The sequence below is a fragment of the Trichoderma harzianum genome, assembly GCF_003025095.1.
Source record: "Trichoderma harzianum CBS 226.95 unplaced genomic scaffold M431scaffold_1, whole genome shotgun sequence".
Taxonomy (NCBI): Eukaryota; Fungi; Ascomycota; class Sordariomycetes; order Hypocreales; family Hypocreaceae; genus Trichoderma; species Trichoderma harzianum.
In genome coordinates, this window is record NW_020209249.1 from 3,253,630 (window position 1) to 3,277,538 (window position 23,909).

Below are 23,909 nucleotides of genomic sequence, written 5' to 3' on the forward strand. Positions count from 1 at the left end.
CCGCTAAGCATCAAGAACACCAAAGCTATAGATTGCGACGTTTTTGCGTTTGAACCGACAGCGCTTGCTCGATTTCCGGTTTACTGCTGCTCTCAAGAAAAAATCCGACGTTGGACGAACAATGGCCTCAGCTGATCTGTTGAGCGCAGAGGCCGAGTGGAGGCAGCAATTTGCTGCTATGCAGGCGGCCCTTGCTAATCTCAAGCTGCCTCAAAATAGTATCAAAGCGCCCGATGCTGATGCCGATCTGGACGACGACGACTTTGGTGGCTATTCCTCTACCACCAGCGGCCACGATGTCTGGGACTTCATCTCCGACGAAGACGAGGAGTACTACAGCAGCGACTTTGCGGAGGATGGCACCGGTGCAGCCGCTGGTGGTTTTGGGGCCGAGTGGCTTGCCGCCAAATGTGCTTCCATTGCAGCCAAGAATGGCATGTCTCCGGATGTTTTCGAGTCTCAGATCGTGAGCGTGCTGTCATCCGGCCAGCCCGAGGATGAACTGCAGGCCCATCTCACTGATTTGGTTGGGTTCGATGACTTGGACTTTATCATTGAGCTCTTGGGACACAAAGATGAAGTTGTTGCGTCCGCCTCGGCTCACCATGAGCAGCCGGAAACCCAAGGACGAAAACTTTTGACCAAAGCTCAGAGAGATGAGGCTCTTCGTATGCGAGACTACCAGCACAAAAACGCTGCCCTTGCGCCTAGCTACGCCAAAGAGCCTCAGTACCCTCACGTTTACAGGGCATACAATGCGGGAAACACCCTGAGCTCTTCTGGCAAAAAGTACGGCCTACCGGTTGGTAGTGAGCGTCTTCAGTTTGAGAAATATGAGGAATATTTCGTGCCAGCTGGAAAGAAAGGCGTACCAGGACCAGGAGAGAAGCTCATCAAAATTTCTGATTTAGATGGACTTTGCCGCAACACATTCAAGGGGTACAAGACACTCAATCGGATGCAGAGTTTGGTCTTTCCAGTTGGATACAAGACGAGTGAGAACATGTTGATTTGTGCTCCAACCGGTGCGGTAAGTTCACTAGACTTTGTAGCAAGTTCTCTGTACAGGTGCTCATGATTATGATTAGGGTAAAACTGATGCAGCCATGCTCACGATTCTTCACACCATTGGCCAGCATATTCAGCCAAATCCCATTGAGAACCCCGAGGCGACTGAATTCGCTGTCAACACGGAGGATTTCAAAATCGTCTATGTCGCACCCATGAAGGCTCTGGCAGCCGAAGTTACCGAGAAGCTGGGCAAGCGTCTTGCATGGCTAGGCATCAAGTGTCGAGAATACACTGGTGATATGCAGCTCACCAAGGCTGAAATTGTGCAAACTCAAATCATCGTCACCACCCCTGAAAAGTGGGATGTTGTCACCAGAAAGGGAACTGGAGATACGGAGCTGGTGCAAAAGGTGAGGCTCCTCATCATCGATGAAGTTCACATGCTTCATGACGAGCGTGGAGCCGTTCTGGAATCTCTGGTTGCTCGAACAGAGAGGCAGGTCGAAAGCACTCAGTCGCTTATTCGAATTATCGGTCTGAGTGCTACCCTGCCCAATTATGTCGATGTTGCCGATTTCCTGAAAGTGAACAAGTACGCTGGTCTGTTCTATTTTGATGCTTCATTCCGCCCTGTTCCACTGGAGCAGCACTTCATCGGTGTCAAAGGAAAAGCCGGCTCCAAGACTTCCAAAGACAACTTGGATAACGTTGCGTTTGACAAGGTCAAAGAGATGCTGCAGCGCGATCATCAAGTCATGGTATTTGTGCATTCCCGGAGAGACACTATGGTAACGGCAAGGATGCTTCATCAAAAGGCAATCGAGCAGTTCTGTGTCGATCTTTTTGATCCATCAGGACATCCTCATTATGGCCAAGCATCACGAGATATAGGCCAGTCCAAGTCCAAGGATATTCGAGATTTGCTCTCCAAGGGTATCGGTGTTCACCATGCTGGTATGGCAAGAGCAGACAGAAATCTCATGGAGCGACTCTTTGCCGATGGCGTGCTCAAAGTTCTCTGCTGTACTGCTACTCTGGCATGGGGTGTCAACTTGCCGGCTGCCGCGGTCGTTATTAAGGGTACTCAGGTATACAGTGCACAGGACGGTAAATTCATTGATCTCAGCATTCTTGATGTGCTTCAGATCTTTGGTCGTGCCGGTCGTCCCCAGTTTGAAGACACTGGTATCGGCATGATCTGTACCACTCTTGACAAGCTTCCACACTACTTATCAGCCATTACGGAACAGCAACCCATCGAATCAAAATTCTCGACCAAGCTGGTTGACAATCTCAATGCCGAAATCGCTTTGGGCACTGTCACGTCGATTCCAGAAGCCGTCCAATGGATAGGATACTCATATCTGTTTGTGCGTATGCAGAGGAGCCCGATGACTTATGGCATTGAGTGGGCAGAAATACGTGATGATCCGAACTTGGTTCAGCGACGTCGCCAACTGGCGATACAAGCCGCGCGAACTCTGCAGCAATCGCAGATGATCATCTTTAATGAGAATACCGAAGAGCTCCGCAGCAAGGATATTGGTCGCATTGCTAGTCAATACTACATCCTTCACTCGAGCATCCAAGTCTTCAACACAATGATGAATCCTCAAGCCACCGAGGCCGACGTCTTGAAGATGATTAGTATGAGTGGAGAGTTTGACAATATCCAGTCCAGAGACAGCGAAGCAAAGGAGCTGCTGCAGTTCAAAGACATTGTTCCTTGCGATGTTGACAAAGGCATTGACACGCCTCAGGTAAAGACCAATATTCTGCTGCAGTCATACATTTCCAAGATCCAGCCAGACGATTTCGCTCTTACCAACGATATGAACTATGTTGCTCAGCAATCCGGTCGAATCTGCAGAGCCTTGTTCATGCTTGCTCTCAATCGTAGATGGGGCCACCAATGTCTAGTGCTTCTGACCCTGTCCAAGTCAATTGAGAAGAGGATCTGGCCGTTTCAACATCCTCTCCATCAGTTTGAGCTCCAGAAGCCAATCCTAAACCAACTCGACAGCAAAGAAAACTTGACAATCGACGTCATGAAAGAAATGGAGCCAGCAGAGATCGGAAGCTTGGTACACAACCAAGGTGCTGGAAAAAACATTGCCAAGATACTCAACAATTTCCCAATGGTTCACGTGGAGGCTGAGATTGCCCCTCTGAACCGAGATGTGTTGCGTATCAAGTTGTATGTTATCCCAGACTTCCTCTGGAAAGATCACATCCATGGAACGTCGGAATCCTTCTACATTTGGGTCGAGAACTCGGAGACTTCAGAGATTTACCATCATGAATACTTTATTCTCAACAGGAGAAAGCTGCATGATGAGCACGAACTGAATTTCACCATCCCTCTATCAGACCCATTACCGACACAGATTTACGTTCGAGCAATCTCTGACCGATGGCTTGGATCTGAAACGGTAACGCCTGTTTCTTTCCAACATCTCATTCGTCCGGATACGGAAAGCGTGTATACAGACTTGCTTAACTTGCAGCCCCTTCCCATCACGGCACTCAAGAATCCCGGATTGGAAGAGCTCTATGCCAAGCGATTCAGCTTCTTTAACCCGATGCAAACTCAGATCTTCCATACTCTGTACCATACTTCTGCAAACGTTCTTCTAGGTTCTCCCACAGGCAGTGGAAAGACTGTTGCTGCCGAGCTTGCCATGTGGTGGGCATTCCGAGAAAGACCCAAGTCCAAGGTGGTGTATATTGCGCCAATGAAGGCCCTGGTTCGTGAACGTGTCATAGACTGGGGGAATCGTCTTGCCAAGCCCTTGGGACTCAAACTGGTCGAGTTGACCGGTGACAACACTCCCGACACGAGGACTATCAAGGATGCAGACATCATCATCACGACTCCTGAGAAGTGGGATGGTATCTCTCGTTCTTGGCAGACCAGAGGATATGTTAGGCAAGTCAGCTTGGTGATTATCGATGAGATTCACCTGTTGGCCGGAGATCGTGGTCCGATTTTGGAGATTATTGTTTCTCGTAAGATGTCTTTCTTTTAATCTTAGAGAATCTGACCGCTAACTGATCAACTAGGAATGAACTATATCTCGTCCTCGACGAAGAATAAAGTCAGGCTGCTTGGCATGTCGACAGCTTGTGCCAATGCCACTGACCTGGCTAACTGGCTTGGTGTAAAGGAAGGCCTCTTCAACTTTAGGCATTCCGTCCGCCCTGTCCCTCTAGAGCTGTACATTGATGGGTTCCCAGAGGTTAGGGGCTTCTGCCCACTGATGCAATCTATGAACCGGCCAACCTTCTTGGCAATCAAGAACCACAGCCCTGAAAAGCCCGTCATCGTCTTTGTTGCATCCCGTCGACAGACTCGCCTCACTGCCAAGGATCTAATCAACTACTGCGGTATGGAGGACAACCCACGACGCTTCCTTCGAATGGACGAGGAAGATTTGCAGCTCAACTTGTCGCGTGTAAAGGATGATGCTCTGAGAGAAGCCATCAACTTTGGCATTGGCCTCCATCATGCTGGTCTTGTCGAGTCTGATCGACAGATTGCAGAAGAGCTCTTCTTAAACAACAAGATTCAAATCCTGGTCGCAACCAGTACACTTGCATGGGGTGTGAACCTGCCAGCCCACCTTGTCGTCGTCAAGGGCACTCAGTTCTACGACGCCAAGACCAGCGGCTACAAGGACATGGATCTTACAGACGTCTTGCAGATGCTGGGACGAGCTGGACGACCCCAGTTTGACAACTCCGGTGTGGCTCGTATCTTCACCCAAGACGCCAAGAAGGACTTTTACAAGCACTTTTTGCATACTGGTTTCCCTGTGGAATCAACCCTGCACAAAGTCTTGGACAACCATATCTGCGCAGAAATCTCTGCAGAGACGATTATGAATAAACAAGACGCACTCGACTATCTGACATGGACATTCTTCTTTAGACGACTCCACAAGAACCCATCCTACTACGGACTGGAGATTTCGGCGGAAGAACACAGCACCATCGCCGCCCAGCAGCTAGCCAACGAATTCATGATTGACATGGTCGATAAATCTCTCGAAGAGCTTGACGAATCAAAGTGCGTCGAAGTCTTCCCCAACGGCGACGTCGATCCTACTCCTCTTGGCAAGATTATGAGTTACTACTATCTCTCGCACATGACCATTCGGTATCTCTCGCGCAACGCCAAGGCGAATGCCAGCTTCTTGAACGTTTTGTCGTGGATGTGTCATGCAACGGAATACGACGAACTGCCCGTCCGCCACAATGAAGATTTGGTCAACGAGGTGCTCTCGCAGAACCTTCCTTTCCCGGGGAACTCGTTTAATTTGCCCATGTGGGATCCTCATGTCAAGTCGTTCCTCTTACTACAGGCGTTCATGTCGCGCATTGAGTTGCCTGTCACGGATTACGTCGGTGATCAGACCAGTGTGCTTGACCAGGCAATTCGTATCATTCAGGCCTCTATCGACGTCCTCACTGAGATGGGCTTCCTCTCTAGTTGTCTGCAGATGATGAAGCTTCTTCAGAGCATCAAGTGCGCCAGATGGCCAACCGATCCTCCCGCATCAATCTTACCCGGCGTAGAACCAGACTCGACAAAGAACGACACGACGCTCGCAACAATCAGCACTTACTCGCCGGACCAGGTCACCGCATTTGCCAAGAAACTCCATGTTCCATCCAACATCCAAGCTCGCTTCAAGCGCGCCGCGTCAATGCTCCCCAACGTCGCCGTCACCGTCACCGACATCACCACGCTTTCACTCACCGTAAACGTCAAGCGTCTCAACCCCCTCGTCGACCGCGACGCACGCATCTGGGCGCCAAAGTTCCACAAGCCCCAGAATGAGGGATGGTTCGTCATTGTTGCGGATGTCGCCAAAGACGAGGTCGTTGCCGTGAAACGTCTCGGCTGGGGAAGTCCCTCTGCGGGTAGTTCAGGAGCAAAGAAGCCGCTCGGCCAGGGCTCTTACCCTTCTGCACGAACGGTGCTCAAGCTTCCCCCGCCCAAGGCCAAAGAGGCACGCAAGCTGGATATCATTGTCGTAAGTGATGGATACATCGGCATGGAACACAGGGTCCTCGGAGTGGATATTCCAGCTCCCCCAGCGGTGGACGATGATTTGGACAAGTCAGGGCAGACAAAGAAGGCAACGGAAGGATCATCAGCATAAAAAGCCCATAGAAATTTTGTAGCAGAATCTGTTCATGACCTGCATAAACATGAAAAATATTAACATGTCAAAGTCGTACGTACGCTACCCTAAGCTCCAACCGGAACAAACACGTAACAAAGCCAACCAAGACATCAAGTATAAAAGAAGCGAAAAGACGCAAAGAAAAAGGAACAACGTAAATCAACCCATTGCCCATACCCCCCGTATATCCCGTACCATAATCCGCAAACAAACAAAAAAGGAGTACAAGCCATAGTCTCGTGAGAGCTCTCTTTCCCAATCCTCTGTATAACAAAGCAAAGCAAACAAGCAAACAAAACAAACACCCTTTGGGCAAGACGGCACTCCTATCATCCTCTGCCTTCTGCCGTCTTTTCCAGCCCGTCCGTACATTGTATCCTGAACACCAACCAGCCTTCTAAAAACTTCCATATGAGCAAATCAAGAAAAAGGCCTCGTGAAGCCCCAAGAAAAAGAAAAAGGGAAGTAAAAAAGGAGCCAAGGTCGCCGCCAGAGTTCAAAAAATAAACCTTTGAGCGGCGAATCCAATGAATTCAGCAATAACGTAGCTGCATAAGCGGGAGCCTCAGTGATCGTAGTCAATCATCTAGCAGCAGCTGCTCCGCCGTTGTTTTTGCCGGCTGTCGACCTGCTGGTCTTGCTCTTGTGTAGATCCAGCCCTGTCAATGGTCACAGCGGGCGAGAAGCCCGGCGGAAACAGCCAGCTCCGCCTGTCGCGTCCGATGCGGAAGCTCCCTCTAGCATTCATGCCCTCAAAGTATCCTCCGTCCATACCGGATTCGTAACCAGGGGTGTTCGGAGTGGCGGTCGCCTGGAGAAGGGCCTGCTGCATTTTGCGGTTCTGCTCGACGAGCTTCCTGGCAACGACGCGGAAGACCTCCTCGACACCCTCGCCGCTCTCGGCACTGATCTCGTGACAGGCGTCCCAGCCAACCTCCTGGCCCCAGAAGCCGGAGCTCCGCTTAGAACTGGGGCTCCGGGGTTCGACGCCGCCCATTAAGGGATAGGAATGGCCGTTGCTAGGCGTGGCGGTCGGGGGCGGCGTGCTGCCGAGGCCGGGGGCCAGATTCTCGGCGACGTAGGCGATGCAGCGCTCAAAGGGGACCTGACGAAGAGAAGGATCGCGGGCAACAATGTCGGCCTTTGTGCCGACGACGTGCAGCACGACGTCTGCGGGCAGGTTGCGGCGCAGCTCCATGAGCCACTCGCCCATGTCGAGGAAAGATTGGGCATCGGTGATGCTGTAGCAGAGGATGCAAGCATTGGCGCCACGGTAGTATAAACGGGATATAGAGCGGAAACGCTCTTGACCGGCTGCGAAAAGAGTCAGCATAAAATGTTATGCAAATTACGTGATTTCAACAGGCAAAAAAAGTCATCATCGGGCATGAAAGACGTCTAGGCAGCACCCAGCAGAGGAATGGCAGGGATGCATAAGACAATACGACAGCGATACAAAGCAGCAGATGCACATACCCGTGTCCCAGATCTGGAGGCGCACAACAGTGTCGGAGTCATTGTCGACCACGCGCTTGGTCAGGAAACTGGCGCCGACGGTGGACGTCGTCTGGGCTGGATTGAAGGAGCCCTTGCAGTACCGCATCACAAGGGACGTCTTGCCCACGTTTTGGGCGCCCAAGACCACAATCTTGGCCTCGAGAGAAGACGACATGGTTTACGGGAAAGGCCGTGCAGACGAGGAGAAGAGGGTGAAATCTTGAATGGGGTGCGGATCGAAGGGTGAAGTTTGGTAGGGAAGAATGAAGCGATGAGTCGAAAGCGAGGATTGAAAGTTTGGACGAGCAAAAAGATGAAGGACGGGATGGCTGGCGCGCGGGTGGGTCGAAGAGGTTGCTTATCGCATTGTCGATCGCGTCAGCGTACTCGGAGACGGTGGCGGCGTAGATTCGAGGGACGATGCGAGGGCATCGTAGGGGGAAACAGAGACGACACGGGAGTAGTGAGAGAGAGGGAGAGGAAGAGGAGGAAGAGGAAGAAAAGTTATGGCGCGTTACTCTTCCATGGGAGGGAGCTAAACAGCTAGTGGCGCAGTGAATCGAGTTGAGCCCCTCCAAACTGCCTTCAGTGGACGTTGGTGCTGAGTTTCGTCGAGGTGGGGGATGAGGAAAGGTAAAGGGCAAGCCTCGCGGATATGAGGCTATTCCGAGGTTTGTGATGTGAAGAGGAAAGGTAGACCAATGGAGGAGGTACATGCAGTAAGCAAAAGCGGTGATGTGAGGAGAAATGGAAAATGGACGTTCAGATAAGAGCCGATAATGGGCTCCCACATGGGAATGACGAAAGCTGCAGTGCCGTTGGAGAGGCATTGTGGGATGGAGTGGAGGGGGGCTCTGTAGCAGTAGCGGCTTTAGTGGCCCCTCTACAGTCCCCCAGCGGGCTAATGCCACCGCTGACCAACGCTGTAAGTTCGATGGACTTCACGCGGTCATGCATGTTCCAGGCAAATACAGGCTGCAGAGCTACCCAAAGGTCATGTTTTGTCTGGAGATGGTGCAATGCCGGCTATTGGTGGTCAGATGATTTTGAGACCGTGGTGGTGTAGTAAACAATGCCATGCTGCGTGAAGGATCAGACGACGGAAGAGACAATGACAGGTAACATATTCGATGGCTATTGAACAATAGAAATGGAGTATACGCCAATAGCAACGCATGTATCTCACCCACCTGCACATACCTACCCTGAACTAAAGCAAACTCTATTACCGCATAATCTATCTGGTGATAGAGGATGCTTACCAAGCCATCATTACAGCTGTGAATATCCATTAGATCTCATCGCCGATTAACAGAGGCAGATGAAAGGCGGAGGCCCAAGATGGGGCCTTGCGTATATTGCCAGATTAGGAAATCTGCGTCTCCGCAAATTGACCCTTGTCAGCGGCACTTCACGAGATTGACGCCATCGTCGGCCTTATCATGTATACTAGTAGTGGATAACAAATACATGCCATTAGCAGCCCCAAGTCTCTCTTATAGTAACCAAGGAGTTTCCATAGGAAATGCCCATTTAGTATCTTAAATTAACTATTTAACGACAGTGGAGATGCTAGAGAAACATAGCTATAGTAGCAGATACTAAATAAACACAACTATAGTAGCAAACATTATAGAAATATAACTATAGTAGCAGATACTAGAGAAACGTAGCTATAGTAATAGCAAGTAATAATAGTAGCAAATACTAGGAAGCTCACAACATTAAAGGAACAACTATAGCAGTGAAGTCGTAACGACTTAGATACGTATTAGATGCGCAAGCGCAGCTATCTATTGAAATCCCATTAGAAGAGGATATTAAAACGCCCTGGTAATCCCCATGAAGCTACTATAAATGCTAGAAAGCAATTACTATGCCTGTTCCTCAATTTTCTCGTCGGAATCGCTTTCAGAATACTCAATCTCATCAGCTTCGTCATCAAGAACGCCTTGATAACTATCAGCGACCTCACGGTCATAGGGGGCCACGGTCTGCCAACGATTCTATCACAAACATTAGCAGTTACCTCACTATACCAGCAGGCAACTTACAGAGGCCAAGCTAGCAGCAGCATTCGCAATGACAGACAACGAATTCGCCATATCAAGGCGAATCTTCAAATCAGTCACAGCACGCGCCTCGCGAGCACGTTCCTTCATTGCGACTTTGTCTTTCTTAGTTCGGCGGTTACGAGCACGAGATCGATTCTTCATCTGGGAAAGAGCCTTGCGACCTGCGAGCTGGTATTTCTTGAACTTGTCCTAGCAGCTTTCGTGGTTAACAGCCATCTGGTACCAGGATCACACAGCTTCTACCCACAGTGTAACCCACTTGGGCGTGTTCGTGAAGCTTCTTGGCGACAGCAATAAAAGCTTTGTCAATCTTCTCGCAAGGCCTATTGCCATGTCTGCATCGAGTACATTTGTCAGAGGCGCCTGGAAGCTAATTAGCATACATCATGTAGCAGCTATCAGATACTTACTAGAATCTTCGCAACAAGCCACAAGTTGAGTACCATTGGCTTCTTCGTTCTTCGTTGGATACTGCGCGTAGTGGTTGAGGCATCTCTTGCAAGGGATACGACGGCTATATGGCAGTTAGCTATCTAGCTCGCAGCGACCTCGTTACTACCTCGCGGCTACTCACACAAATGACGTGCTCTGGACACCAGGACGTGTGGAAGAAGCCTCGTCAGCCATGACGGACACTATCGTACCGTCAATATTAGCTGTCAGGTTGCAGCAGCGTGACCGTGACCACAAGAGCTGGAAACTCACCTTTGAATGAGGAAGTGTGAAGAAGGAAGAAAGAAGAAGAAGGAAGAAAGAAGAAGAAGAAGAGAAGGGAAGTTGAGATTCCGTTTGTTATGAAGAAATAGGGCAAATTTCACCGCCCTCGCAGCTGGCAGAGAAGTGCACAATATGTGGCCTCCGCATGCCAGCTACCAACTCCAAAACAGCAATATTGCTGTTTATTACCTCTTTCAAGGTCACAAAATACAATTGTAATAGTCTCAGGGGAATAATAAAACCATATATCAGGGCATTGAAACAGAAAGAGAGAATAGGCAAAAAGAAATAGCCACCTCTTGCATCTCCAGTTGCATTATCATCTTCAGCAATTTTTTCCCCAGCCCCAATTATCTTATTCCAGGTAAAAGAGTACTTCAGATCGGTAGTCGTCCGTGCAAGGCCAATTATAAATTCTTTTCAAGACTTTGCCCTTCATTATGGCAAGCTCATTGTGTTTCTTTTTTATTACTATCTGCACCAACGGTAGATGGTCAAGACTTATTTATGTACTTATCTACTTCAAAAAAGTCTACGTACTGCCGGCACCCAGTATCGTGGCGGCCGTTGCTCTGCGAAAGCTTCGAAAAATTGAAACAGACGGAGCGGATGTCCTGACCAAAAACCTCCAAAAGTACCATGCTTACGAGTTGGTTAAGATGTCCATCGAGAATTAGGTATACTTAATAGCAGCGTAACCAGTATGATTATGAGATGTCGAATGTTCCATCGGTCATCCAGTCCCGTCATATCAGTCAACCATTTGGAACCAGCGCCAAGGCCTGAAGACGACACCGCGCAGGGCCAACAACTGGCACCAGTACAACTCCAAGACGCCAAGATGGACTGCATCATCCGCGAGCGACAGAATGGGCACGAGACAGAATACCTGATAGGATTAGCAAACCTGCCGGGGGCAAACAACAGGTGGCTGACAGCAACCAAGTTGGGAGACGACGCGGCGAAGCTGCTGCACGACTGGTACAAGCAAAAGTACCCCCAACCGCAGACACCTGGCGAGAATAAGATCTAAGGCCACCGAATTCTAGGCCATTTGGCGTAATAGTGAAAACGATCGCCACATTAGTATATGAGCAATTAAAATTCATTTGATTGGGCATTGGAATCCCGCAATTATGCTCTTCTGGACCAAAGGTTGCTTTGTTGTAGCAAACCGAAAAAGTTCAGCGACATGCTAAACCAGCGACAAGCGGCTAGCTTGGGGAAACAGCATTGAATCTCCTAGTACTCTCGCGCAGTCAGCTTTAGTTACCTATTGTCTTGCAGATTTGGCTGCTTGGCTCCTTGTCCTTTTTTTTTTTTTTACATCAAACTTTTTTTTCGGAGTGAGATCTTATTTCTTTCTTCTTTCTTTCTCCACGCTTCTATAAGTTCATTTGACTAGGCATTGGAGCCGGAGAATGGCCTCCATTCTTCCAACACTCTGAATGCTCTTCCGTGCACAAGCATGAGTACCTACTACACAACGCACTATGTAAGTGCACATTTGACTTACTGTAGTAGGCTTGGATTATTTGGCTTGTGCTATAAAAACACGAAACATGCATCGGTCCTCACGAAATCTTGGGCTGGTAACGCCCAGCCCGTTTCAACTAGGCGCCCAAGCGCCCAGCATCGATTGGCCCAGCGCCTCAGAATCTGAAATCCGCCCTGTAACAGCCGCCTGACACGGCTGTCGCATCGAGAGCCGGCTTTTGAGTCATCAATATCCGAGTCGCTTATTGGATAATTTTAGAAGTGAGAATAAGGAAGCTTCGTGCGGCTGTCACTTCAGACGTATTAATGATTGTATAATGCATTTTCCAGGTTGATCGCTTAATCTTTTAAACATCAATAATGCACACAACTCACAAATATTCTATTCAATATTCATTCAATTATTTGATCAATATGAGCTCGTGATTTACCCATTGTGTCTGTTCAACTGCGTTTGCTGTTTGACCCCTGCTGCCGATCCACCAACAGTTGAACACACCCTGTTCACGATTCACCCACTCTCAGCCAACCATTCACCCCCAGCACCGCCATCATGATGCAAAGCGCCATCCCAGAGGCAAATCGTTCCCGTGAAACTGCTGCAGCGGATTTGCGCCTACGAACTTGTTTTCAAGACACTTGATTGTCGCGCGGCTAGCCAATCCCAGACATCGGCAGCGACAATCCGCGGCAGAATCGAGTTTGTCCTTTTGGTTGCCTCTTTGATCCCGGCGCTGATACGCGTAACTTGGGCTCTGGGCCAATCCATTCTACCACAATGACAAAAAATAGTGAACTGGATGTGAACGTGGGTGTGCACTTCATCAAACAGGCCAGGCCAGGCCAGGCCAGGCTTTATTCACACAATCATGGCCAAGCCGACGATTATATAGAGTCATCATCGGCCCCCTTCTTCGTAATTCACACACTCTCTCTTTTACGCCTCATTCCTTTTTCTTTTTCCATACCTACCTATAGGATTGCATCCTGGTGATACACTCTCTTACACATTATTACACCTTTCCATACCTCTAAAATTGCATCCTGGTGATTCATTCTTTCATACAAATTAATAATCATGGCTGTCCTTTTAAGATTCGCCGTTCTCATCCCCCTAATATTCTCTTTCGTCGCCTTTGTCCTGACGAATTTGACGTTGTTTGCTGGAAGCAAGAAAGGTTTCATGGAGGAGTATGCCGTCGTCAGAGTAAGTAAAATCGCCAACCAAGAGGCGATTACGCAGAGCTAATACAGCCATGCAGATAAACACCACGATGCTTGGCCAAAACATACTGTCATCAGACGACAAGTCGAGCAGCGACGACGACGGTGACGGTGACAGTCTCTGGGACCAGTTCACAGACGGGCTCGACGACCTCGGAGACGCTGCCAAGGGCAAGATCAACGACATCGCCGGCGACATCATCGGCGACATTGCCGACGAGCTGGGCATCAGTGACTGGTACTCGCTCCACGTCATGAACGCTTGCTGGGGAGGCTTTGGGCCAAACGCAACGGAATCGCATTTCCAGCTCAACACCACCAACTGCACTCAATCAGCTCCCCAAGGTACGTCTAACAACTGCTTCATCATCCTCACTTTGAATACCCAGCAGCTCAACTAACTCAAATCGTTATAGTCCGGTTCAACCTCACATCCATCATGGACCACCAGCTTTCTCTCGGGCCCCTCCACATCAGCCTCGCCAAGATTCACTGGCCAGGCTCCATCCAGCTCAAAATCGACGCCCTCAATGCCGCCCTGATGGCCCTCTTCGTCTTGTACGTCTTGGGCGTGGGCTTCAGCGGCCTCGCCATGCTGGCCTGCATCCCGGCCATCGTCCTGGGCGACAAGCGAATCATCCTCATGGTGAACACGGGCCTCGCATCGGCTACCGCCTTTTTCATCACTCTTGCCAGCATCATCGCCACGGCAGCCGGTTCTGTTGCCGTCAATGCTATAAACACCGAAGGCAAGCCGGTTACCGTGGTAGCTACCAACGGCACAAAGTTCTACACCATTACATGGGTCACTTCAGCCTTGATGATTCTGTCGTCGGCGTTCTGGGTGGGCAAGTTTGTGTTTATCTGGAAGAAGGAGAAGAAGGAGCGCGAGAGATACTCCAAGGAGGGATTCTAAGCTGGCATGACTCTTGTCGGCCGTCCCTCTCCCTGGTGCTGGCGCTAGGACGAATGTCTGTCTGCATAATGACAAAGATGAAGAAAATGGGGGTTGCAACACTTGCACTATAATGATTTCCCGGGTTTTTTCTGTTTTCCTATTGTTCGCTCGTTTATATCAGAGCTTAGGTTATGGACTGGATGGTTTGGTTCTAGGGTGGCTGTGGAAAGGCCAAGATACAAAATGCTACGAGGGCAAACCTCACTAATATGCACGCTGATAACAGCAATGATATCTGAATACAAGAATTCACGCTCTTTAGACCAAAACTAAAGCTCCAAACTTCTTTTACTATGCAGTGCTAGATAAGGCATCAACTGCAAGCATAGTCTTTGTTATTGGTGTTTTATCCTTGTTTTATCTCGATGGCCATTTTACTGCTTCGCTTATTCCAAGCCTCCGCAACAGCGCATTAGATTCAGCGCCATCTGCGTCATATGTTGCCTAAACGGGGAATTGAGCGCTTAACAGCCAAAGCTCGTGACATTGACGATCTCGCGCCTAACATCAGGCATGAATCTCTAAGTCCAACCCTTATTTTTCAATAATAAATACAGTTAAATTGTCAATGAAGCCCAAAACTTGTAATCCTCATCAACATCTCTATACTCCGTAGAACTCCCAACCATGAGCTCCAAACGCCCAGATGCCTCCTCTTCCTCCCACGACATTGAGATCGGTGGTCCCAGCGAGACGGATTCTCTGCTCGACAGGGGCCGTACACGAGTGACGCGCTTCTTTCACGGCTTCGTAGACTTTGCATTTCAGGGAAACATTTTGCAGATTGCGTTTGGTTTAATGTGAGCAGCTTTTTTCTCGATTTCCATTTACACACAACAAAGGGCATAACCTACACCAAGAGACACAAAGACAAAGCAAATCCGTATCATAGAAAAATCCCCCAAACTAACCACCACCAACCAGCCTCGCCGCTGCTTTCACAGACCTCGTCAAATCCTTCGTCAGCGCAATCCTCATGCCCCCCATCTCCGTCATCCTCCCCATCAACAAAAATATTGAAGAAAAGTTCGCCGTCCTCCGCCCCGGCCCCAAATACAATGCCTCCTCACCCGCCGGGGGCTACAACACACTCCACCAGGCGCAAGCCGACGGCGCCGTCGTCATGGCCTACGGATCTTTTATCTACCAGATGGTGTCGTTTACCTTGATGGGCTTTTCGCTCTACGGGCTGGCACACGTGTATACGCTTGTTTCGCATGATCCTATTATCAAGTATTCCAAGAAATGCCCATATTGTTTGAAGCGGATTAATAAAAAGGTGCGACATTTTGTATATTTGACTTTACTCTATGGAAAGAATCGAAGGACTAATACTATAGGCAAACACGTGTAGTCTCGTCGATGTATCAACTGCAGCAGCTGGCTTGACGGCAGAGAAGACATTGATACCACGCCCCGAACCACGCAGCGCGACACTGACTAAATGATGAGCACCCCCCCTGACATGTGCTATTTCTTCCGCCTGACAAGACAATAAGAAATCATGGACAATCGCATTAAACAGCGTCCGAATGGTACCTTGAAGCATCCACACCCGACGCGAAAGCCTGGGGCTTATGCTCCACCTGTCGAAGCAATCTCTTATAATGTTGATCCCCGCATTCGCAATGTTCTTCGTCGGTTGGCTTAGCCATGCTTTTCCTGTATCTCACCACTATGTAAACGATGGCGACAAGATACGCGGCGATGACGAAGGACTTGGGCAAGATCCCCTTGATCCCGTGCAGAATTCTGCTGTAGAGGTTGTAGCCATTTTGCTGGGTGGAATCCATCGTGCAAATGGTGGAAAATACAGGTATGCTGGGAATCACTGAAGTGTAGGTAGATAACTTTGACGTGTGTATAGTGATTGAGAGTGGTTGTGATGGATAGGCGGCTTAGAAGGTTATCAAGTCGGAAAAGGGAGGCTTATAAATACTGGATATGAAGTGCAATGACAAAGAAACGAAGTGATGCATGCTGGTATCACAGGTTGTTCAAAGACAATATGCACCCAGGGAACAGGCGCCTAGTTAGACTTATCAAAGAACACGAAGACATTGTTCATATAATGCGTCCTTCAATTTCATCCTCACAATGCGAGTCGTGTTCAAAACAACGTTGATTATTCTATTACAAGTGAACATGAGAGTAATCCAAGTTGAAGACGCTGAAAAACAAGTGGCTTTTGAACAAAACTAGCGGCTCATATGTTCATAAGTTCTCAACACATATCCTACCTCTATACGTCTTCTCTGTTCAACTACAACATCATAACACCACCAATAACAGCAGCCACACCAACCCACAAACCGTTCTGAGCGTTCACAAGCCCAGCAGCATTAGTGCTACTAGGCGCAGCAGTAGTAGAAGAAGTGCTGGTACCAGTGCTCACAGCAGCGGTCGTCTGCCTAGCAAGAGTCGTAGACGCGCCGCTCGAAGAAGCAGCCGTAGAAGCAGGGCCCGAAGAAGCACTCTTAGACGTATTAGCACCCGAAGAAGCAGCAGTCGTCTGCGAAGTCTCGGAAGCACCAGTGTTAGTGTTGGTGGGAGCGGCGGCGGCTGAACTATCCGTGGCCGAGGCACCAGGGGCGGCCTGGAGCTTCTCGAGACCGGCGGTGATGGTCACGGGGAGCTGGAACGATAGGAAATCTGATGCAGTGCCGACGCTGGTAACGATGGTGATGCTGCCGGTGGAATCCGTCGCGGACATCCACATGCTGCATGAAGCGACGTCTGCCGCGCTGGAGAGCTTGCAGTGGCCACCCTCGGTGCTATTGGGGAAACATTAGCTTATATATTTTTTTATTTCGAATGGCGTTTGTATGCTCATATGATGGGAGTAGTAGTTGCTCAACGGTTGGATCGATAATGAACATGCCGCCGATGACATGAGATCATATCATAAACATTGAGGCAGAGAGTGTCACTTACTAATGGCCGCCCTCGGCATCACCGTAAGTATTCGTGTAAATCCATGTAGTAGGACCTTGAGTAATAGTCTGGCTAGATTCGAAGCCACACTTATCAGCGGCTACTCCAGGCGCACATCCATAAGCGTAAGTCGTAGCCGCGCTATCGACACCAATAACAGAACCGACGAGCTTCTGGGGATCGGTAGCCGGCAGCAGCAGAGAGACGGTAGTAGATTGAGCAGCCATGACGGCGCCGGAAAGAGCGAGAAGGGCGAGCAAACGAGCCATTGTTGACGTGTTGATAAGAACGAACGAGGGTACTGGTAAACTGCACGCTTAACCTCGTATCTTATATATAGGTAATAAGCTTAATTGTTGGTTGCCGGGTCAGTTGTGTAACGATGTGTTGGTAGTTGGATCTTGCAAATAAATAAATAAATAAAACGAATGGCTGTTGCAATTCAAAATTAAAGCAACGATCGTCGAGAGAAATGAGTGGGATCGCGATAGTCAAGTGAGAAAAAGGGAAAACCCAAGCGGCCAACGACTCGAGTTTTAAAAGGATTCAACCAAGGCTCTCGTTGCCAAGTCTACACTATTCGTCTCCTTTTCCGCTTCAAGGTAGCGTTGCAGATGCTAGTCTCGGCCATTGACTTTACAAGTTAGGTCATGGGGAAAATGGCAGAAGGATCACCGGAAAATTAGTCATGCTGCCTGATTGGAATATCACGATACTTCTACATGGCGCAACGCTTGGCACATCGATCGTTGGGATATTTGACTAAATCTGTATATGACGCCGTAGTTGACGGGCTGCTTGGTTGTTGGATCTATCAAATCCTTTATTGTGTATATTAATTCCATGCTGGCTGTACCTACTAATCAACTCAATAAGCATACATACGTGCATCATGTTTCTTCCTCACCATCCTGTCAAATGGCTGCCGTTGTTGGAGCTCAAACAACGCCTTCCCTAATCAATTACAACATCATAACACCACCAACAAGGGCAGCAACACCAGCCAGTAGACCGTTCTGGGCGTTTACAATGCCTGCAGCATTGGTGCTTGAGGGACCGGCCGTAGAAGAAGCGGTACGAGTGCTGTTACCAGTGCTTGCAGCGGATGTCTGCCTGGCGAGAGTCGTAGATGTAGAGCCTGTAGGAGCAGCCTGGGAGGCGCCGGTGTTGGTAGGGGCAGGGGTTGAGCTATCGGTGGCCGAGGCGCCGGGAGTGGCCTTGAGCTTTTCGAGACCGGCGGTGATGGTGACGGGAAGCTGGAAGGTGAGGAAAGCCTCAACTCCAGAGCTGCCGGTAGCAGAGATGCTGCCGCCCGTTACCTGGGCGAAAGCCATGCTGCATGAAGCAGCATCCTTGGCAGTGTTGAGCACGCAGGTACCACCCTCGGAACTATATCAGAAGCGTAAGTGTGTCTCCTTAAGTAGTCAAAAGTGAGGTTTATGCTCGTCTCGCGTGTGAGCCTGGCTATTGAAAGGATTCCAGGTTTTGGCTCAAGGTAACCAAGCCCACCACACCCAAAGACATCGCTAGAGTTAAGCCAGAATACCACTTACACTGAGTTGCCTTCAGCAGAGTAAGACATAGAAAAGGCCCAGGTGGATGGACCCTGAGTAACAGTCTCGCTGCTGGGAAAACCGCAATCGTCTTCAGAAGTTCCAGGAGCACATCCGTAAGCATAGGTCGTAGCCGTGCTGTCAACGCCAATAACTGAGCCGACCAAGGGCTGAGGGTCGGCAAAGGGGAGCAGGAGAGACACGGTGGTGGTCTGGGCAGCCATGACAGCGCTGGCAAAGGCGAGGAGAGCGAGTGAACGAGCCATTATTGATGTTGATGTTGATCTTGATGGATGAACGAATGTGCTGGCAGAGTAGTCAAGTCGGGTCTTGCACGTTGACGAGTCCAAAGATTGATATTAGCTGCCGTTGGTTTGTGAAAACGAGTGAATGGCTGGTTGACGTAACGATCGAATGAGTGAATCGTAGAACCAAGAAGAAGAAGAAACAGTCCAGCGGGTTTAAACCGGCCACCACGCGATCTTTATTTAGCAGCTTTCAAGCTCATTTTGGCCTCTAACGGTCCAGACTACTCCCGTATTGTCCCCTTTTTTTCCTTCTTCAAGGTAGCGCTGCACACATGCTAGTCTCGGCGATTGACTTTATAAGTTAGATCGTGGCAAAAGACCCGGACTGTCGGATTGTCAGAACATTAGTCATGCTTCCCGATTTGATTCTCACGATATTTAGCGCACAGAGCAGTCATTTTGCGTCTTGGGCATCATTACTTGAGCATTAGGAGAGCACTTGAGATGGCGAGTGATGCTGGAAAAATTAGGCCGTCCATAGCTTTTTCTTGTCTGCATCGCATCGTCAAGCCCAGTGGTGTAACGTGATTTTGGAATCGCAATGCTTCGGTTCCTCTTCCGACTTCGTAAGAGGATCCAGAGCCAACAAGGTTTGCATGGATGGCCAAAATTTTCCCTTTACAGCCCCTGGCTAACCGATTGGTCTGGCGGGAGGCGGCATTAGAGTGATCCAATTTTCTTTCTACTAAATGGAAATTCTTGCCATGACAGGGCGCAGTTGGTTTCGGAGGTGGAGAGACGAGTCTAGAGCTTCTCGGCGAATTAATAAGAGCGAAATGCAACCTTGACACGGCATCTGTTGCTTGCTCGTTGGGTCGTGTCAAATCCTTTGCCGTGTATACGAGTAATACTCCTAGTAGAAATCAAGTAAGCATATATTATGCGGCATGTGTATCCCCAGAAGCCAGCCCAGCTGTTTATTCCTCACCATCCCGCCAATGGCTGCTGCTCTCGGGGCTCAAACAGGCGATCTGTGCCACCTGGATTTAACCGCTAGCTGCTTTGTTCGGGCTGCACATTCAAAGTCTCTGCACTTCGCTTATTTTAGCGGCAAACATGAGACTGGCTGTGTAACCTTGTTTGAATGGCGCGTGTTTGAGATGCTGTGCAGTATCTTGAGATCGATGAGATGGCGATGCAACACTCGAATTTGCCTGTGTACAGTAAATTAGATTCACTCACGATAAGGTGAGCTGTTGTTCCCTGCCTCCTCACGTGTCTCTACTAGACTAGACTCACTAAATGACGAGATCGGCACAAACATCCAACTGGGAGTCACGAACCCAACGGAGAGTCCCGTGCCTGCCCGCCGATCTTTCTCTTTTGAGACGCACATATGGACAACGCTATAAATGCAATTCACCTCTAAGGTACCGCCGCGGGTAGATATGCGCCTTGCTTGCCCGAGGATATGCTCATCGGTACCCACGCAGATAGGGAGATATACGTACGGAGTACACTAAGCGGAAATGCCCGCTGCATAATATGCACCTATCCGGCAGCGCTCGCCTCTTGGCAGCCACGCGCCGGCATCAAACCTTCTCAGACGTTGTCTTGGCAAAGCCTTGGCGGCCCATTGGTTTGACTCGCAAGGTCGCAGAAAAAGAGGAAGGAAGTTGGGAAGAAATGCGTGGCCGCTTTTGCGGCAGCGTGCCAAGCCGGTCGTGATTTCCCTCCCTTGCTCTGCGCCGGGCCTTTGCGCCTGCCTTGTGGATTTACTGTGTGTTGGTGCCGCACAATTTTCTATTGTGCTGCTTTGACAAAGTACAGCCACTTTTCGTATCTGCGTGTGACAATCACGGGCCCCTCCTGTTCTCTCATTATTTCTCTCTATTAATGAGACTCCGGCAGAATGCTTCCACTACTACATAAGCATACGAATACTATTATAATGATTATATGACCTGGTACATAGATTAATTCTCATCTCATTTCTCATCTCATCCATGTGCTTATAACTGATGCTCCACAGATTATACCACCTACAAATCGACGTTCGTCATGGGCAAAGAAAAGAAAAAAGGAGCCCGGCAGTGCCAAGACCTCATGGAGAAAAACCCCCTTCGTAGCGGCACTGGCTCTAAACCCAATTGGCCACATGCCTTGCGACTTGCTGCAAAGGAGACAGAGTTCCAACTCTTGGCATCGTGGGACCAAAATCGCTAGTATTTGACCCTTGATGCTTCTGCTTTCCATGGGCCGCTCTCGGGCTTCTTCTGGTCTCTGGCCGGATCTCTGCCGTTCCGTCTTTTCATCTTCCATCTCGGCCATCCTCCATCCTCCATGCATCTGCCCGTGCATCTTGTTCGCCCAAGCCAGTGGTGACAAGACGCCTTGACGATAACTGCTGTCAGTCAGAGTCTTGCGTCAAACGGCCAACCTGCGACAGTCTACTAGTCTACTGTCCAGTCGACATTTGACAATCGGCACCCGAAAACAACTCTCGAAACTTTGACGCACGCGGAATCGCTCATCTCTCAAGTCTCACAGTTGCGCTCGCTTAGTTTGGCTTCGCGACAACCTCCTCTACCTTTCCCAGCAGTGCCGCTACGAAACCACATCAATCCAGAAAGCGACGGCTCGACATGGCCAGAATTAATCCAAAACCTTGGTCGGCATTGCTTGCCTTGCTCGCGCTGGCCGCTCCATGTGCTGCCGACGACGAGGCAGATGGTGAGCCTCACAGATTGGCCTCGACCCCAACAGTGACGGCTGCTCCCATCTATCTGCCCTACTATGACGAGCGCGCGTGGTCGCTGGTCCGAGGGAGCATCATTTCAACGGTATGCTGGGTCCACAGCCTTTGGTTCTTTTGCCTACATTCTCCACTCTCTCATTTGAGATATACGAGTACCTCCCAGCAGGATTAACACAGCCTCTAGGATCCATCCGCCAGCAGAACAACGTATACCATTTTCTGCCCGACGCAAACGCCCCTCGCATGCGACCTGTCTCTCGAATTCCCCTTCGTCATCGTGGAGGGGCCCGGTACGCTCGAGTTCCATGGGACAGTGACGTCGACATAGTGAGCAGATGTAACTCGGTGTGAGTGTAGAAGAGATAAGCTAACGTTGCGTCAAAAGTATCGCCGACGTGGAGTGCGACTTGAAGGGCACAACGGCCGCAACGTGCTCGGGTTACTCGAGCTATAGATCTGGTTACACAAACGCATACCACACTGGACCAACGCAGGTTTCATGGACGTCCACCTTTACTGGATCAGAGGTGCAGTGGGGTACTTTGACGATGGCCGAACCCCCAGGGACAACCGACGATGACTTTGACCCTGCCGGAACCATGACCACGCCCTCGGCGCCGTCTGGGATGATGTATGAACCTTCGCCGACGTCGCTAGGATCGAATTTGCGTGTTTCCGGATCGCGATCGCTTTATGGGCTCATGGCAGGCATTGTGGCCGTATACCTGACGTTATAGTAATGTCGGTGCGATACGAGCTCTCATTATCGAATAAGCATGGAGACAAACGAAGGCGAGGGACGAAATGGCCGGTCAAAAGCGACCAAGCCTTGGGAGTGTGCTCTGTCAAGTTTTTACACCCTGTTTCCCGGAGGCGTTATGATTGCGTTATACCCTCTCTGCGATTTGATTTTTTAGCGAAGCATATGGAGGAGTTGGTAATTTCATGGGAATTTAAAGCGTGGAGTTTTGGGATCGAATTTGTCAAGATGTTTTGTTTTCTTCGCGTTATGATGCGGCGCATGTACGGTAGCCTATGGAATTTCATGGGATAAAATTTGGTAAACGGATAGCCAAATTGATCAGGCATGGACTCATCGTATGTCTTGTTCCGTTTTGTGGCGACGTTTGTGTTGAGGGTTATGCTTGTGTGGATTCTTCGTCGTGACGCTTTATTTTACCAACCGCTGTTCAATTAGGTAGGCACCTGTTCCCTCCAGTCATTGCTACAAACTATTAGTTTACCTATTGACGCCCTTAATGATGCTAAATAGACTAACTCACGATGCAAGTGAAGCCAGAATCACCACCCATGTCAGCCCGATCCACCCCGGCTGTTTCAACCCCCGTGTTTCATGAGCACGAAGCGCTGTCAGCCAATCCAGCTCTTCTGGGGAGATGCCCAGCTAGACACAGCCTTTTTCTGCTGCTTCTTTCTACCTATCCTTTAACCATTGCCTATCGCTATACCTTTCCCTAATGACCAGCTGGAGAACTAGAGATATTTTGCCGCGCGGGCAACATGAAACGCAGCCCCCCATGAATCATTTTCTCTCTTCCCTACAAACAAAACGTGTCCATGTATGCAACGCTCTTCTTCCTTTCCTCGCCACCAGCACCAACGAAACCCCTGCAGCCGCGCCTAAATCCAAATGCTGCCCAGCTCCATCCAGTTCTGTTCTTAGCCAAATATCCCGCGGGATGAGCGTTTCGCCTTCCACCATCCCGTCCTATTCGGACCTAATAAACCGTCACAATTAGGCTAGATGGGCGGCCCCCCAGACCAAATCAAGCGCTGGACGCTGTATGTTTCATTGATTGGCGTGAGATGCACCGAAGACAAGATGCACGATCTGGTTTGTGGGCTTCCTTGTTTGGATAGAGGCTGCATTGGACGAAACAATATGCAAGGGAAGGGAAGGGTGCTAAGCTATTGTTACGTGGGACTTGCTATTTATTTTTTGCTCTTTTTTCACTTTGAAGTTACGAGCTTGGTGCTTATTTATTTATTCGTTCAAGCTGCCTTCTGTTTCCGTTTCCTGGTCTTGTGTCTGTCTTGTTCAAACGAGTCTTGAGCTCTCTCTTTTTGTTCACTTTTCTTTTCTTTCTGTTCACCAGGTCAGGGCATTGTCGCCTTTTTGTCACTTTTATCTACCTCCTTCTTTTTTTCTGACTTGGATCTTGCTGCGCTTGATTCTTTGTTTTCTAGCCTTTTCCACTATTCAAGTGGCGACAATTGCATATTG

At 49.4% G+C, this 23,909-nt stretch overlaps 10 protein-coding genes across 10 annotated transcripts; 6 read left to right on the forward strand and 4 right to left on the reverse strand.

Moving 5' to 3' along the window:
* Window positions 1-121: 121 nt before the first annotated feature.
* Window positions 122-6,179, forward strand: M431DRAFT_72344 (hypothetical protein; the record flags this gene model as incomplete). The annotated part of the gene is made up of 3 exons (XM_024922015.1): window positions 122-1,030; window positions 1,089-4,020; window positions 4,075-6,179. 3 exons carry the CDS (start codon window positions 122-124, stop codon window positions 6,177-6,179), a joined length of 5,946 nt encoding a protein of 1,981 aa, XP_024780692.1.
* Window positions 6,180-6,270: 91 nt separating this feature from the next.
* M431DRAFT_201910 (hypothetical protein) lies at window positions 6,271-6,701 on the reverse strand. Its single transcript, XM_024913339.1, has one exon. The coding sequence runs from the start codon at window positions 6,612-6,614 to the stop codon at window positions 6,363-6,365; it is 252 nt and encodes an 83-aa protein (XP_024780693.1). The 5' UTR covers window positions 6,615-6,701; the 3' UTR covers window positions 6,271-6,362.
* An 88-nt stretch (window positions 6,702-6,789) lies between these two features.
* Window positions 6,790-7,875, reverse strand: M431DRAFT_489801 (hypothetical protein; the record flags this gene model as incomplete). Its single annotated transcript, XM_024916726.1, has 2 exons — window positions 6,790-7,517; window positions 7,680-7,875. 2 exons carry the CDS (start codon window positions 7,873-7,875, stop codon window positions 6,790-6,792), a joined length of 924 nt encoding a protein of 307 aa, XP_024780694.1.
* Window positions 7,876-9,417: 1,542 nt separating this feature from the next.
* Window positions 9,418-10,618, reverse strand: M431DRAFT_201932 (hypothetical protein). Its single transcript, XM_024913340.1, has 6 exons — window positions 10,481-10,618; window positions 10,350-10,410; window positions 10,186-10,289; window positions 10,035-10,138; window positions 9,755-9,964; window positions 9,418-9,706 (listed from the first exon to the last, which is right to left on the reverse strand). Exons 2-6 carry the CDS (start codon window positions 10,400-10,402, stop codon window positions 9,575-9,577), a joined length of 603 nt encoding a protein of 200 aa, XP_024780695.1. The 5' UTR covers window positions 10,403-10,410; window positions 10,481-10,618; the 3' UTR covers window positions 9,418-9,574.
* Window positions 10,619-13,067: 2,449 nt separating this feature from the next.
* Window positions 13,068-14,129, forward strand: M431DRAFT_489802 (hypothetical protein; the record flags this gene model as incomplete). The annotated part of the gene is made up of 3 exons (XM_024916727.1): window positions 13,068-13,196; window positions 13,252-13,558; window positions 13,630-14,129. 3 exons carry the CDS (start codon window positions 13,068-13,070, stop codon window positions 14,127-14,129), a joined length of 936 nt encoding a protein of 311 aa, XP_024780696.1.
* A 669-nt stretch (window positions 14,130-14,798) lies between these two features.
* On the forward strand, window positions 14,799-15,615 carry M431DRAFT_975 (hypothetical protein; the record flags this gene model as incomplete). Its single annotated transcript, XM_024924940.1, has 3 exons — window positions 14,799-14,971; window positions 15,096-15,450; window positions 15,526-15,615. 3 exons carry the CDS (start codon window positions 14,799-14,801, stop codon window positions 15,613-15,615), a joined length of 618 nt encoding a protein of 205 aa, XP_024780697.1.
* Window positions 15,616-16,434: 819 nt separating this feature from the next.
* Window positions 16,435-17,374, reverse strand: M431DRAFT_489804 (hypothetical protein; the record flags this gene model as incomplete). The annotated part of the gene is made up of 2 exons (XM_024916728.1): window positions 16,435-16,945; window positions 17,106-17,374. The coding sequence occupies 2 exons, from the start codon at window positions 17,372-17,374 to the stop codon at window positions 16,435-16,437; spliced, it is 780 nt and encodes a 259-aa protein (XP_024780698.1).
* A 439-nt stretch (window positions 17,375-17,813) lies between these two features.
* M431DRAFT_201979 (hypothetical protein) lies at window positions 17,814-18,597 on the forward strand. The gene has a single exon (XM_024913341.1). It carries the CDS (start codon window positions 17,949-17,951, stop codon window positions 18,537-18,539), a length of 591 nt encoding a protein of 196 aa, XP_024780699.1. The 5' UTR covers window positions 17,814-17,948; the 3' UTR covers window positions 18,540-18,597.
* Window positions 18,598-21,551: 2,954 nt separating this feature from the next.
* M431DRAFT_489806 (hypothetical protein) lies at window positions 21,552-22,401 on the forward strand (the record flags this gene model as incomplete). The annotated part of the gene is made up of 3 exons (XM_024916729.1): window positions 21,552-21,749; window positions 21,849-21,991; window positions 22,050-22,401. 3 exons carry the CDS (start codon window positions 21,552-21,554, stop codon window positions 22,399-22,401), a joined length of 693 nt encoding a protein of 230 aa, XP_024780700.1.
* A 554-nt stretch (window positions 22,402-22,955) lies between these two features.
* On the forward strand, window positions 22,956-23,369 carry M431DRAFT_503192 (hypothetical protein). Its single transcript, XM_024918273.1, has one exon. The coding sequence runs from the start codon at window positions 22,976-22,978 to the stop codon at window positions 23,141-23,143; it is 168 nt and encodes a 55-aa protein (XP_024780701.1). The 5' UTR covers window positions 22,956-22,975; the 3' UTR covers window positions 23,144-23,369.
* Window positions 23,370-23,909: the final 540 nt, after the last annotated feature.

Bases quoted from the DNA above. Each gene is read 5' to 3' on its own strand.
- M431DRAFT_201910 (XM_024913339.1), bottom strand. From the start codon at position 6,614: ATGGAAGTTTTTAGAAGGCTGGTTGGTGTTCAGGATACAATGTACGGA.
- M431DRAFT_201932 (XM_024913340.1), bottom strand. From the start codon at position 10,402: ATGGCTGACGAGGCTTCTTCCACACGTCCTGGTGTCCAGAGCACGTCA. The intron at 10,139-10,185 runs GTAAGTATCTGA...ATTAGCTTCCAG, and splicing joins GGCTTGTTGCGAAGATTCTA to GCGCCTCTGACAAATGTACT. The intron at 9,707-9,754 runs GTAAGTTGCCTG...TGTTTGTGATAG, and splicing joins CTGCTGCTAGCTTGGCCTCT to AATCGTTGGCAGACCGTGGC.
- M431DRAFT_201979 (XM_024913341.1), top strand. From the start codon at position 17,949: ATGCTGGCTGTACCTACTAATCAACTCAATAAGCATACATACGTGCAT.
- M431DRAFT_503192 (XM_024918273.1), top strand. From the start codon at position 22,976: ATGTCAGCCCGATCCACCCCGGCTGTTTCAACCCCCGTGTTTCATGAG.